This window comes from Osmia bicornis, chromosome 2 (genome assembly GCF_907164935.1).
Source record: "Osmia bicornis bicornis chromosome 2, iOsmBic2.1, whole genome shotgun sequence".
Classification (NCBI taxonomy): domain Eukaryota; kingdom Metazoa; phylum Arthropoda; class Insecta; order Hymenoptera; family Megachilidae; genus Osmia; species Osmia bicornis.
Window position 1 is genome coordinate 2,927,400 of NC_060217.1, and position 15,157 is coordinate 2,942,556.

At 40.7% G+C, this 15,157-nt stretch overlaps 3 protein-coding genes across 4 annotated transcripts in view; 2 read left to right on the top strand and 1 right to left on the bottom strand.

Annotated features, from left to right (window-relative positions):
- The first annotated feature begins 16 nt into the window (after positions 1 to 16).
- Positions 17 to 2,666, top strand: LOC114874077 (UPF0691 protein C9orf116 homolog). The gene is made up of 2 exons (XM_029183008.2): positions 17 to 137; positions 2,455 to 2,666. Exons 1-2 carry the CDS (start codon positions 17 to 19, stop codon positions 2,664 to 2,666), a joined length of 333 nt encoding a protein of 110 aa, XP_029038841.1.
- On the top strand, positions 1,189 to 2,379 carry LOC114874074 (leucine-rich repeat-containing G-protein coupled receptor 4-like). Its single transcript, XM_029183005.2, has one exon. The coding sequence runs from the start codon at positions 1,221 to 1,223 to the stop codon at positions 2,229 to 2,231; it is 1,011 nt and encodes a 336-aa protein (XP_029038838.2). The 5' UTR covers positions 1,189 to 1,220; the 3' UTR covers positions 2,232 to 2,379.
- Positions 2,667 to 2,873: 207 nt separating the features above from the next.
- The window catches only part of LOC114874162 (synapsin), a 34,606-nt gene continuing 22,322 nt past the window's right edge, over positions 2,874 to 15,157 (bottom strand). For both annotated transcript variants that reach the window (XM_029183169.2, XM_029183168.2), the window contains exons 6-9: positions 12,320 to 12,525; positions 11,454 to 11,718; positions 11,033 to 11,279; positions 2,874 to 10,675 (exon numbers count right to left, since the gene is read on the bottom strand). In XM_029183169.2, coding sequence (XP_029039002.1) covers positions 10,503 to 10,675; positions 11,033 to 11,279; positions 11,454 to 11,718; positions 12,320 to 12,525 — 891 coding nt within the window. In that variant the 3' untranslated portion in view covers positions 2,874 to 10,502. The remainder of the gene's footprint in view (positions 10,676 to 11,032; positions 11,280 to 11,453; positions 11,719 to 12,319; positions 12,526 to 15,157) is intronic.

Below are 15,157 nucleotides of genomic sequence, written 5' to 3' on the forward strand. Positions count from 1 at the left end.
TGATCGTAATTCGATAATGATCGAAAAACCATGTGTGTGCGAAGGAAAGGAAGAAGAGAAGGAGGGAATATCTTTTGGACCACGCACCGATGACATTTATCGTACCTGTAATCTACCAACGCGATTCATGTACCCACGTGAGTCTGAATAATTCATTGGTAGTATGTTATCAATGGTCCATCAATCGTGTGTCCTAATAGTAAGATTAGTTTTTTAAAACATTAACGTTTTTGAAAAAGTATTTCATTCTGAAATTTCGTGTTGTTAATGTCTCTACGTGGGGTGTTGAAACGGTTCCATGAATTTTTCAATCATGATCAATTCTGACCCAGAACTACGAAACGTTTCTTTCTGGTATTTTTAGAAAAATAATATTTAAAGCTGTCTGTTTAATGGATGCAATTGATTACAGGAATAAAGAGCGATTGAAATAATTCTTAGAACGTTTCGATCACCCACGCATCCGTAATACTTTTTTAAATTGTCTGGAAAGTGATTTCGCGTAACGTGAAAGCAACTCGTTTCGCCGTAGACTCTGCAATAAGAAGTTCTTCGTAGTGAAACGATAACGTTCTGCTATTAATAAGTCCGTACTGACGATCGTTACGTTCGTCGAAGCTTATCGGCGATGCAGACATTTTTGCATATGTCATAGGAACCCTTCACAAGATATGCATTGTTTCGAATATACGCGATTCCTCTACGTTCAATAACCACTTGTCATTAAATAATCATTTCGTTTCTTCGAGCCCAGGAAAATATTTTAAAACTTACCTGAACTACAACCACTGAATATTTTATTCTATATTCCACGAAAGAGTACATCATTTTCAGGTCAAAATAACAAAATATAAATCGTGCAAACAGACGAACAAAAGATCCACGAAGAAATCCACGGAGACTACTTCAAAAGAAATATGTATAGTTCAATTTTGATAATAAAATTGAATTTCAACGTAGAAACGTTAGCGCGTTACCCCCATTGGTGTCAGAACACAGAGGGTCTGTGTTTCGCGAGCAATTGGCGTTGAACGTTCTTATAAAATGAATAAAACATCTAATTTCTACGGAAACCAGAATCGGACGACGAGTTATGTCTTACAGAGTATAGCCGATATATTTATCCAATGGTATCTGTCGAACGGTAACCGTCCGTTTATTCCGTCGACAGCACGTATGTTGGTCGCGCGTTCAGTGCGTATCCAGCATCTGAGCACACCATGTGCTTCCTCTTGCTCGTTTATCTCCTGTTATCGGTCACCGCTCAAGACGTTACCACCGAGGAGGTGGATTGCCAAGTTTACAACCATCTATACGTTTGCCTGGCCAACGGTGTGTTGTACAGTGTCTCGTTCGAGGATGTCAACGCGGTGCAGACTATCGAGGACATAGAATTGCACCTAGAAGGTCTAGGTATCCAAGACATAGCCAAGGACGCTTTCGTCGAAGTGGCTAATTCCTCTGCCCTCTATATCCGTGACAATCAACTCTCAACAATCTCCAAACATTATTTCTCTCCTCTGGATCAACTGACCTACCTGGACCTGAAGAACAACACCCTCATCGACATCGAAGACGGAGCTTTCATGAAATTGCACAGTTTAGAAACATTATTGTTGGACTACAACAATATCACCTCTTTCAGACCAGCCATGTGGAGAGGTCTAGGCGATCTTCACGAATTATACGCAACGAATAATAATATCGTACTGAAGAGGAACATGTTCAAAGGACTCAGACATCTGGAAACTCTGGCTTTGGATTCGAACGAAATCACGGAAGTACCGGTCGGAGCGTTCAATGGGCTGCCTCATATCGATCTTTTATATTTGTCCAGAAATAAAATCTCCTCCTTGCAACCGGACGTATTTCGCGGACTCGGCGAGATCAACGAACTGGATCTTGGAAGAAACCAACTGAGAACTATTTCCGGAGGGATTTTTCGGTACCTGAAGAACTTGAATTCTTTATGGTTGAATGGAAATCAGATCGCCATGCTCAAGACGGATAGCTTCGAGGGATTGGACAATTTGTTGCTTCTATTTCTGAACAACAATGAGCTACGTTTCGTCGACATGTCCGCGTTCGCTAGGATGAAGAACGTTACTGTCGATCCTGGTTTCAAGATACGTGGATTGATCATGGACAATGTTTGCAAAGTGCAAGGACGATTTCGATGTGAAAACATAGAATATCAATTGCCTTATGAGTGCGCTAAGATAGAACTATAATTTTATATTTTACAGTATTGTATCCAGACTTTTGTATAAATTTTGTATGATTCCTACGGTGAAAATAAGCGTTCTTATTTTCGATAGTTCTTTAAATCACGGTTTATGTATGAATGGTTGTATGATGTTTGGAAAATATATTATTCATTGGAACAGGAGAAGTGTAATTCAGTTTCGATGGGAAACGAGGAGCAATTTTATCCGATAAGGGTTGTTTTTCCAGGCGTGTTCCAGGGATATCGACAGGACGAGACTCCTCTCCCTCATCCTTGTTACAGGAGCACGACGATGGACTACGGATGGTACGCACCGACCGTTCACACAGTGCCCACCAGATATTATCCTCGAAATACTTCTTTCAGTGAGGGCCAAGCAATCGGTGGGATGTATCGAAACTGCTCTGTCAATACAGAATTGGATAAAAGTGTTATTTAGATTTTTCGTTTATCTTTTTTGAACTGTCTATTAAATCTTGTATTAATTTTGCATGTCTTGAATAATAAATTTTTGAAACTTCACGTTTGTGTATTTCTTCTTATAACAAAATCATCTATTAATGTCCTTGGAATAAGTTGAGCGTTATAGATCAAGTTGGGCCTATTTACTGAAAGATAAGGTTTCGAAATTAAAAACATTCGAGGATATAATACTTTACGTGTATATATATATTTTTTGTTTTATTATTACATTTTAGCTTACGTACCGCTTCGTATTTTTCAACAGACCCTACACGGGCCACCCTGGGTTACACGGTGTCCCGACGCTAGTAAGGATTAAAAGTGTGCCTTTTATATTACGATTACTGGAATTATTGTTTTTTAGTTTTTTTTTTTACGTTCACTACCTTTGTCTTCGTTTACAGATTTACTAGGATTTATCGTCAAGTTCTGAAACAACTCTGCGCAACTCGACTTCGGAAGTATCATAACATTTTTATTATAATCTTGAGTGCATGCCATTCGTCGATTACGCTGCTTAGTATGAACATTATTTACTGATAATTGTAACTTCAACATGTATATATATATATATTTATATATTTATAAATGTGTGTACATAACACAATGAGACAGCTCAATTCGTCATAAGAGTTCTTAATATTTCAATGTATTAACAACCATAACGACCTCCAAAACGTTCCGCACGTTTCACAGTCAAATATGGTAATATTTGTCCGATGAGAGGATGATACACGATTCTATTCGAAATTCTGTAACGTATGTCCGTGCTGTCTGTTCAAGGGCCACGTCGAACATCTCACGCAACAACAAAAAATCCGATACCTATAATGAATTCCATAAAAACGCGACGATTAATCAATGTAGCGTGTCACCATCGATTCTTCGTGTTCAAACCATTTAATCAAACCCTCCGAAAAATCATCGCTTAGGTGGATTACTTTTTTCGATCGATCAGCGCATCCTTCGCTCAGAGATTTTCCACATCACGCCACGTATCAAAATGCTCTGAATGACGTCGCGTGGAAAACTGTGCGAAAGAACGAATCCATTCCTCGTCGAATATCTCGCGTTCCTAACTCGTGTTAACAGCGAATCAACGGGAGATTGATCGTACCTCTCGCGTTCTGTTTGTCGTCTGCGAACGTTTTAAATCATCGCTGCGATTAATAACCAGTCCCGTCGAGCGACGACAAAGATACTTGACTCCTGATGAAAATTTAATTAAGGCCATGAAATGATCACAGGGCATCAAGTGTAGTTGATCCTTTTTTATATCATCGGGAAGACCTCTTTGATGCTCCATGAAATTTCGTGCTCGTTATCTATTGGCCTCACTTTTCCACACCTAATCGATACGATCAAAAAAGAATCGACAATTGATTACGTACGTCCTGAATAATTTTGGATGGATATTGTTTTCTATCATTGAACGATCGATAACGAGCACTCGACGTGCACCCAACTATCTCTTTACACATGTCCTCTCTCCTATCTATACACAATCCTATACATTGTACTACATATCTTCTTGTTTGTCTCTCGAATTCTCAATGTGCTGCGCTTAACATAGTTTAGAGCTACCCCCATTTATATTTCGGTGATGAATGAATCCTTAACAGCTAAAACGATGACAGATAGAACTCGCATTTTACGCAATCGCTTAACAACCCTCCCTTTTCTTCCTTCGTGTTTAACATAGTGGCTAGATAGAACGGTAATAAATGGTCGTACGATCGTGGGATCGGTGATTAGTTGCAGTCGATTCGATTGAGAAATACGATGGACGTCGCGGCGACGATCGTCGTCCCTCGATCGCGATCATTCGTTGTTGTTCACTCGATATCCTATAATCAAAACGCTCGAAACCATAACTTATGTGTTTTCGAGGAGTCTTGATTATGGGTGCGGAGGAAAAGAAAAAGAAAACAGAGAAAACGCGATCGACGATGCAACGTCCGATCGAATCGCGCGATCGAACTCGAATCTCGTCCTTCGTGGAAACAACGTTCGAACGTTCGATCGCGAATGGATCCAAAGGGAAAGGTCTAAGTGATTTCGCGACGCATCAGGGATACGCGCGTCGCGAAAGAGAACAACATCGAGATTTAATACTAACGCTACTCTCTCACACATGTCTCCTTCGAGAGGAATGATATCCCCCCCGTTATTACCTTATATTGTCGTTACAATTGATATCGAATATCGGCGTAAACTGAGGATCGTCTTGCAGGTGACTCTATTTGTAAATCGTCAAACGGCGTTTATATTAAATAATTTTTAGTTGGCCAACTGAAATAAATATAATTATATCAGGGTTATTTCTCTGGAAAATACGAAAAAGTTTAACATAAAATTAACGAGTATAGAAATTACCACCTCAAAGCCATCTAAAATACTCTTCTCCGATTTCTTAATTAAACATACATTTCTGATTTGATAAAATCACCTAATATAAACTGAACCTAAAGAAGACGATCAACAATCAGAGACACCAGGTGGACGTTACCCCGTTTAATTATATTCGCTGTTTCTTTTTCTCCTCGATTTATATAGCATTCCGATCGATTTACAATTAATTAGACCTGAAATCTTCCTTACACCTTACAACGTCGTTATATCCATCGAACAATAATGTTGCCCATGGCTCGTATCATACTTTATAATATACGTTTATGCATTATCGTCGTTATATAGTCGTGTTATTTGAGAGTACGAGAGTCAAGTGATTATAGTACATGTGACTAGCACTCATTTTGAAATCAAGGAGATAACATACAGGTTACATACAGGGTCTAACATACTCGCTAGCTTAACTATGATAATAATTTCGCCTTAATAATTGCTGTTATTGTTAGTATTATTGTTATCTTAGGGTTCGTTATACAGAGACACTGAATAATTATAATCATAGGAGCGTTCGTACTATCGAGACATAAGACGTGATGTATCCAAATAAATACGATTCTTTTAATCGTGCGGAAATATTCGATTTACAATTCATCCATTCCATATTCGTTGTAGTGATTTCGCACAATTTGATATATTTACCAAGGAATAATAAATAGTGGAGGATTCTAAAATAAATTTTTAAAAATTTCTCATATGTAATGAGGTAATTAGTGAAAAGTTTAAACTGAAAAATGAAGGGGTAATATTCTGAATTATTAAAAATTGACAGCAAGTGACATAAATTAAGATCGTTAGTTGGATAATCACGTTAATGATTCGTCTAACGATATTCATCAACGAACGCCCGATATTCTCGGCGAGATTATTAGGATCTTCTTCACTTAACATATCCCTATATACTCTAGGCTATTAAATTTATTTCGTAGCTTATCTCGCGATTCTCCAATGAGCCCAATCAAGTATCGCGAGAAAAACGACGAAAAATCACGATGGTAACACGAAAGTACCCTATTGCAGCGTTATCAGCCCCATCAATCCTTCTCGTTTCCTCTCTTCCCACTTTTTTTTTTTTTTTAATTCCTTTTCTCTTTTATCGAAACGCACACACGCGATGTCGTTATCCAAGGCATCTAAGCATAGTTCCACGACCTTAAAGTATCTACGGAAGGTTAAATCTTAGCCAACAACGGTATCGAGTGACGCAAGGATTCTAAATAGATTATCTTAACCGTAGCACTACTTCCGGCAACAGGGAAAATGATAGCAGACAACGAAGAAGATTGATTCGGGAAAAACACCGTGAAAAAACCAGACGCGAGACGGTGCGAATCTTTTTTTAGAGAATCCATTAGCCTAGTTTGGTATTGCTAGCACGTGGCTATCTACAAATCATGGTTCACTAGTGTACATTGAAATTAACGAACATGTATGTTTAACAATGGCTGCTCACTACATCACACGGGCACTAGAACGAATATGTTAAAAGTCGTTGATCAAGGATAATGTCCGTTTGATCGATGTCTGATTCGTACGATCATCCGTACACCATACTTAGAACGTACATAATTATTGCGAAAATAAATTCCTACGAATGCAACAATCTAGAAGTTTACTTCTTAGAAAGTATCGGGTCGAACTGAACATTTTTCGAGATTGCTTCGAAAATAACTTGTGGGAGTTTCTATAATGTACGTCACAAAATGACTAACGTTAACAATTATTTGTGATTATTTATGAAAATTGCATCGACCCCAGCTTTACGTTTTCTTTATGAATACTATTAGGTGCGTGTAAGTGCAGTCGTAATCATTTACGGTAATTGTCTAAATGAAACGCTTGTCGGTAGAATATTACCGTCAAAGGAATCATTGATATATTTGTCAACTCTCGTTAGTAACAGACGTTAAACGGATGATCGTTTTCCTTAACACATCGACTGCCAGCCTGAATTATACGAATGATGGACTCCCATGGCAGTGAATGTGTTAATACGATTCCAAATTTGCCCTTTAAATGGATAATCGCTAAGATATTTCCGACGAAGCGTGTCGCTAATTGCCGTCACAGTGATCGAAGTCAATGCCGTTGATTCGTCTAGACTGCAACACTTGTATGTACCCAGCTGCCTCTTCTATGTTTCTATCCTAGCTAGTGCGTAAACTTGCACCCCTGAGATATTCGTTATCTTTAACCGCGTCTACGTAAACAGTACGAATCGAACACGCTGTTCATAACCAGTCTATCGAGCTTTCGTTTCGTTTCTCCGCGTCGTGGCGTCAGCTCCGAAAGCGTGTCTCTTCAGCTTCTAATTGCAGAAAGCTTTGTACTTGATCGATCGACTCCAGCTGTTAAGATTGTCCGTGATCTACGTACGAGAATTTATCTCGTCGTTTCATTGCAACACCGTTTCGATGACTCTACTCTGAACATTCTAATCTCACGTTCGTCCTGATCCGTTAATTGGAAAATTGTGAAATTAGACAGCTTTGATACGCTAACTCCGAAGCTTCTGATCTATTCTCGCGATTCACGCTCTATCCTTCCTACGAATCATTGCCTGTCGCGTGGACAATTGATCTGAATGAAATTTTCAAGCCAAAGAAAGACCCCCGCGTCTGTCCAGTGCACATTTCAAGGTAAACTAATGCTGAAGCGACTAAACGTTTAATTAATATCGCGATGCCGTGCTACCGTGAATGTGATCGAACGATGCGAATCGAATCGAACGCTCGGTTTTGTTCGGGAACGCAAGTTTAATGACTGTTCGATCTCCGTATTTGGACGGTGTATCTGCGTTTATCCACGATGCCGAGAATATGCGATGAAGAAGAAACAGCTCGTTACGATGATCGTGCGATATGGCGTGCACGTGTTTTCGATATTATGTATATATAAAAAGTACAAACAACTGATCTTACGGTTAAGTGCACGGTGACGGTGTGTGGATTTTTAAAAAACGCGATCGTTATTCCGTGCGTTTTGAATTCAGTGAGAAACGTGACAAGAAGGACACTTAAGTATCAAGGCACATCGAAAACCAAATCGTCGTACGTCTATTACATTGGGAAACGAATTTGTAACCTTGCTCTTCTAACGAGTAACTAACCCTTCTAACTAAAGCTAGACACTTGTGAAATATTGACCGATTATTAATTGTGCAGTACAGGATGGATTAAGTTCACATCTTTGCTTACAATTGTATTCCTAAATGTCAACACCGATTGGAATAACTTTGATTAAGTCGAATCGAAAGCAAGAAGAGGCAATACTTTCCTTTCGCAATCCTACGCGTGTCTTATCGTACTCATGGAATAAACTAAATTAATTGAAATGAAGTTTGTAACTTCTATCGGAATGAAAGTATATCGAAATACGAAATTAAGGAGTAACTAAATGTTGGAAGGAATTACAATTCTATTTTGTTCCTTTCAAAGCTGACACCACGAGGTCTGTCTTCGTCGTAATACGTTTATCAGCCCTTAAGCTAAGATAAATTGAGATCATTGGATAAAGAAGTTATGTTATTTCTTCCTTTCTTCGTCACTTATCGATTTCCCTTCTATCCAGTCGGTACCGAGTCAAAGAAGCTTTTTGTAAATCAGTGTCAAGCAGACGAACGCGACTATATTTGCAGATTATCAATGATTTATTCTCAGAATATTTGAAATTTCACTCGATCGAATAATCGCAAGCAGAGAATGCCCGTGGTTTCTTCATTCCCGCGACACTTAGCGGTCGCTTCATCTTTCGCTTCCCGTTCCTAGTTCACGAACCCGTTTATAAACATTTTGATTTCATTCGGTATTGTTCTTAAACTCTACGGAGCAACGAACGTCTCTTTTTCCCCGCGAATTTTCGAGACATCGCCGACGAAAATTACGAAGAAAATAGAAGCAATTCGTTATCAGAATGCAGGACAGTTTTCAACATCGAGCTGCTCGTTCTATCCGAAGCGACCAATTTTGACTGAACCAAATCGAACGATCGTCGGTCGATGAATTTTCCTTAGCCGAAAAGTGTAGTTACATGAATATGAACCGACGAATCACTGAAGAATTTTCTCGCCGTTTCGTCCAAACGTGTTTGCCTTACTCGCAAGCACGATGTCAACCTACTGTCCGTTCTCGAAATCTTAATGACTATTTGTGCGCTTAAGATACAGACACGTAGATCTTGTTCTTAGAAACTGGCCGAAAGTGATTCGATCGACCAGCAACCGATCTACGTAGCCTTCTCTAGCCAAATGTTCAAGTATAATGCCCGAATCTCCTCTTTTTTGGTTTCCTCAATCATCGTTGAATGACGTCGGCTTATAAATACTTTTTAACAATTTTACAAATATTTCACTGTAAATCTTTCGTCATCCATTCAAATTTATAATCCAACCTTTCTTTCTTCCTTTCTTTTTTTTTTTTTTATCTCATCTCTTCTTCTTCTTCTTCATTCCTTTCCTTCTTGTTAGACAAATGTCTATTTTAATAATCGAAAGTTAAGCCTAAAAAGTAGACGCCTGAAGTAAAGTCGGATGAGGAGATGACAGGGGCCTCTATGGTACTGTTTCCTGTTGGAATCGAAAAACCAAGTGGCAACGGTTCCCGTAAAACGAGACAGACGAGTATGCAGAACGGATACGTCGATGGTAAGCCAACATAACCGGACACGCATGGAAAACTATGATTTACTCGTATTAACCTGAGAATACTTCTAGCCGCTATTTAAATGCTGAATACATCGAATACATAGAATCTACATTACTCTTTTTTTTATTTTTCATTCTTTAATATACATAAACGACCACGGCACTCTTTTAAATCCCCCTTAATTTTCGTTCACCCTCCCATTATCGAAAAATACACACATTTACTGACTTACTAAGCACCCGACCTCGACCTAGTAAAGGATTGAAACGAAATTATGCGATAGCTGATAAGAACAAACTTTACATCCTTCTTAATTTAATACAATGCAATCGCAAAAAGAGCCGAGTTGAAGATAAAATTATTTTCAACGAATGCAAAACTTTAACGAGTTATGTTTATGTTTTTACACATCGCCGTGGACCGTTAGCAAAATGTACATCTTTATATCGCGCTCGATGCGAGTGTCATTTAATTACCCTCGATAATCTGCAAATATATCGGTGTCACGCTTGCACCCCAATAAATCCTAACGTTTATTAAATTACATTACGTGCCGAGTGTGTTCAATAAAGTTTTACACTCAAACGTAAAACTATCCGTAAACTTCTCGGAAGTTAATCGTAAATTACGTGTAAAAGGAATGATCTTGAATGGAAGAGTTTAAATCAACTCATTTTCACCTTAAATACCTTCTTTCTTTCGTCTAACTTAAATTGCAGCAACTATGACTTCCTTAGCTCCAGTACATCCGTTCAGTAAATTTACATGTCACCGAAGATACCAGCAAACGTTTTCCGCAGATTTTTCATCGTATCCTCGGTATCTTCGCTTTGAGATTGACTGCCCTGTCTGTGGAAAGGTACTCTCGATGTTGGAACTTCCTCTGGACGTCTACCGACCGAAGGAGCACTGCTCACTGTACTCGATTGTGATGCTGCGAACAAAATATTCGTGTTTTGTATTAAACCTCTGTCTCGACGGACCAATGAACGAAGATGAGAACGAAGAGCGGTGAGCGTACGATGTGACAGTTGAAGTAGATTAAGGGAGCCTGGTCAGGCAAATAATGGAGCGCTTCGAATCTATTCGAATATAAATTGTACATAAATAAAATTTCAAATCACTTTGAATTTCATTCGATTTTTATAAATTTCGAAATTTTTCATAATCCTGAAATTTTGTAAACGTTAATAATTATTAAATGCTAATTGTGAATAAAATATCTTCCTTATGCAAGTAAATTCAAGTACTTGTGTATGAAAAGAAATGTTCGTTCTGTCGATTAACGAACCTAGCGAATCACGACGCTGCAGTTGATGATGACTATCGGAAGTGGTCGTGTCGCCAGCCAACGCAGTGGTGGACCCCACGGACCCTAAGCTTCCTATGCTCGCCATGGAACCCATACTTCCGTGAGATCCCAGTGGTGCGGTTGGTGGTGCAGTGCGATCTTCAACAGGGCTCGTCGCTTGACTGGAGCCAGACATTGACCCTCTGGACGCTGTTTTCGTCAGCATGCTTGGAGGTCGGCAGCATGCCTGAGCGCAAAGACAATTAGTGTGACAGCCGAAGAAAGAAAAAAGAAAAAAGAAAAACGGTAGTCCTTTCAACAGCGTCGAAAATCGACGAAAGTTAATGGTAAAGTACACGCAGCAGAATGATCTTTAGAATCTATAGAGTTTGACCGATTGATTTTCACGTTAATATCTTACCTGCATCTTCGCGGTAACAAGATCCGCAATGTGACGACGATCCTCCTCTTGCGAATCGCCCATTAACGACAACGCGCTGTCGTTCACCTCGATTATGTATTCCCGACCATCCTTTCCGACCAACAGCTCGATGGCGCATATGTCCAATCCCCCGAACAATTGGGCCACATGATCGACCCAAGTTCGGTGTCTTTCGCTCACTGCTAATTGCTCCAACATCGCCGAACCCGTGTTCGACTTCCAATTTCCGCTTATGCTCTTCCGCCTGGGTCAGACGTTCGCACAATCACCGTGACAATGGGTTCAATGATTTGCCGTGTAATGGTCGCGATTGTTTGATTAATTAACCTCCCGGCGATAAGGTGGGATTAAGCTGAAGTTCCGTCAGAGTATCGCAAATAAATCCTAATCGTTTACGACCCACGTGTGTCTTATAGGTTCGATCGAGTGGTATTGTTTAGAATGATCTATGAAATTTGGATATTCTAATGAAGATAAATTACTTGTTCCTAAAGTAATATGATTTTGTATGTGAAATCTTTTTATTCCTACATTGACGTTTAGCTAAGAAAAGTCTAAGTTCTGTGAGAAATAAATTTGATTAGAATTGCAAAAGATCAATTCCGTGTGGGTCGATTAAAAATCTACAAAACTGGTATTGTTCTAAATCCAACGCAATGACACACGAGTATCGTAACATATTAGGCGAGACAGAATGCAAAACACGGTTTGATTTAAAACTCGCGTTAGCAATTACGTAACGATCGTTCCACCTTACCGTCCGGGGGTTGAGCGATTTCCTCTTAAATTTCTACCACGGACAAGCAACTCGGTGACACTCGTGACAGACGTTTCGTGACACTCACATGAACGCCTTGTAGTTATTGCCTATTTTCTGCACGTGCACGTCGTACTTGGTGTCGATGTACGGTTCCGACGTGCAGTAAACGTTCGCCAAAGCAGCCAGCGAGGCGAGATCTAGAAACTCTTGATTCGTCTCGGCACGAGCTTTTCCAACTCCACCGTGGGCGTGTCCGAGTTTCACCACAACCGGATAACGAGATGCGCTTACCTGAAAACATCGATGATCGGTTAGAAAAAATAACGAGCACGATCAGACGCTCGATCGGAGATCGCTTCGAGCTGCCTGAACGCAATAAAATGATTCAAAATTCTACTTCCTAGGCGAGGAAATTATTCTGTAACACGAGTTTGCTTGGTGAGACAGAAAGTTGGAACCAAATAGGATATAGGATGTCTTCGAATCAGCATGTAACAATGTCTTAATGAAGAGTTGAAACGACTCTACATCCGGCAGCTAAATTAGTTCCACGATCAAACGCGTTAAAGAGACATTTCTAATCTCTAAGAACGATCGCAATAGTTTCTAATTTATTTCCAAACGTAATTCAATACGCCTAATAGTTGGTCCGATTTAATAATCCTTGCGTTACACGTCGATAACGACAACTGCAGACGGTTATATAACGTACGGTTGTCAAGACGAAATGCGTTTGTCACGTTTCTGCATCGACCTATGGAGAATCGATTAACAATGCACGCGTATTCAGCATTCCGCATTGAACATCGAGGGAAACCAGTCGGATGGGACGCCTACCGCAATCTGGCCCTCTTGTCTTCGATAATCGAATACATTAACCAACATCTATGGATGAAGATCAAAGTCAGCCGATACGCGGGCGTTTGATTAAACAGTACACAGGATATTCGCGTGGGCGACGTAAGATTATTAACGCGATGCTAATGTTTCAAGTTGCGAAACGAGTTCACCAAACACCATTCCCTCGGGATATCTATTTCTCTCGGCTCGAGAAGCCGAGAAGCGTATCGTTGGAAACCGACACGGTTGGCCATTTTGATAGAATACGAGGATGCCCGAGGGCGTTCGAAAAGCGTACCCTGTATCCAATCGTACCGGTTCCCCTGGCTTTTAATCGTGAATCAGTTGGAGCGCAGGATCCCCAGCGACCACGAATCCTTTCTCGGTTGATTGCACGGTAATCGAGTTAGGAAAAAGAGGGTAAAGACGGCGTAAAATGTGAACGCTCGATGGACTATCCCGTTACCGCAGATAGCCGTGGAATTCCTCGTCGATAGAAAGCAATAAGCATTAGGAGAGCTTAATAGACACTCGAATCTTAGACCGGGGATACTTTAATCTCTTTCCCTTTCAAATACGGTAGAACCTTATCGTCACTCTATTTGTAGGAACAAGTTAATGCTCAGTTTCGAATGGTTAAAAGAAACATTATAGGAAGACCCTAATTTTGAAGCAACCAATAAATAATTGAAATGTATACACTGTTCTATACTAATTCTACAAAGAGGGCCATTTTTGCGGTGTCTGGCTGGCTCGTTGATGGTTGTTTACAAAAGCGTATTCACGCAGAAAGAGGAAGCGATTGATCAATGAATTGGTTTGATAGGCTGACGTCCGGTCGCTGACACACCGACAGAATAATGCACGAATCGTAACGTACCCACGTGTTTGTGCCGACACGTGGGTGTCGCAAAAGTGCCTTCCTGAGCACCGCTGGACGCGTGTCCGTTTCCCCTTGTGCCACGAACACCAACGAAGGGATCAACGGCGAGGGACACGGAGATAAATCATTTATCGTGGCCCCCTCGAGCTCTTCGACGGCGAACCGAGGGGTGTCGCTTTCGATTTTCTTCCCCGTACTTGAACGTACTAAAAATAATACTCGTTTCGCCCGGTACCGGCGAACATTTAAGTCTCTGCTTAAAACGATATTCAAAAGGTAAAAAGACCAGACGGAGAGGCGGTTAATCGAGGAACACCCATCGTTAACTGTTTGTACATTCGAATTCCTCGCGTTCTTCGAATTCGGTGATCCACGCCTATGTTAAGTTATGTATCTTCCTCGACGTAGCTCTAAATGTAAAACAAGTCTGGAAGGCCGTCAAGACGTAATTCACCGAATTTAACACGGATCGATATAGCGTGTATCTAGAAACGCTAACGCGTATTTTATCGGTTTCCGTTTATTGAACGAGAGAACCGATGGAATGCCGGTTCCTCGATTTCCGAGCTGTTCGACGTTTACCGGCTGTCCAGGAGACAAAGTACGTTACGGTCCCTGGCCACGTTCGAGTTCGAGCTCGAAGGAAACGATCAAAAAGACCCGGCAGACACGTTAAATGATAGTAATCGTGGATCAAACGGTGACGAGTGGAACCCCCGCGAGCACGTTTCGGCGAACGAGCGGGACGGAGTGAGCGGTGGGTCGAGGGGATGGAAAAGGAGGGCAAACGATCGTGAAAAATGTAGATCGACGAAGTTCGAAAGCAGAGAGGAAGAAGACGAAGCGAAGCACCGGTGAAACCGAGCAGGGAGGCTCGATTCGACGTAGAAGGAGGACTGTGGGTGGCCGGCGAGAGACGCAAAGCGAGCCAAGGTATACACCGTCAATAGGTGGGGGATGAGAGGTGAAACTCAGGTGGGGAGAAAAGTTTGATGGAGGGGATGCTGAAGATCACAGGTAAAGAGAGAAAGACGGGTGGAACGATAATGAAAATGCGCGAAAGAGACGGCGGCAAGAATCACGGACGACGGACGAAGAAAGGTGAGAGAGAGAGAGAAAGAGGGAGCAAGGCCGCGAGGAAAGTAGACGAAGAGGCGACGAGAAAATGGGAAAGAAGAAGAAAGAGAGAAATATATTTAA

Coding starts and splice junctions, on each gene's coding strand:
- LOC114874074 (XM_029183005.2), top strand. CDS start 1,221: ATGTGCTTCCTCTTGCTCGTTTATCTCCTGTTATCGGTCACCGCTCAA.
- LOC114874077 (XM_029183008.2), top strand. CDS start 17: ATGATCGAAAAACCATGTGTGTGCGAAGGAAAGGAAGAAGAGAAGGAG. Junction 138..2,454: donor AACGCGATTCATGTACCCAC/GTGAGTCTGAAT, acceptor TTGTTTTTCCAG/GCGTGTTCCAGGGATATCGA.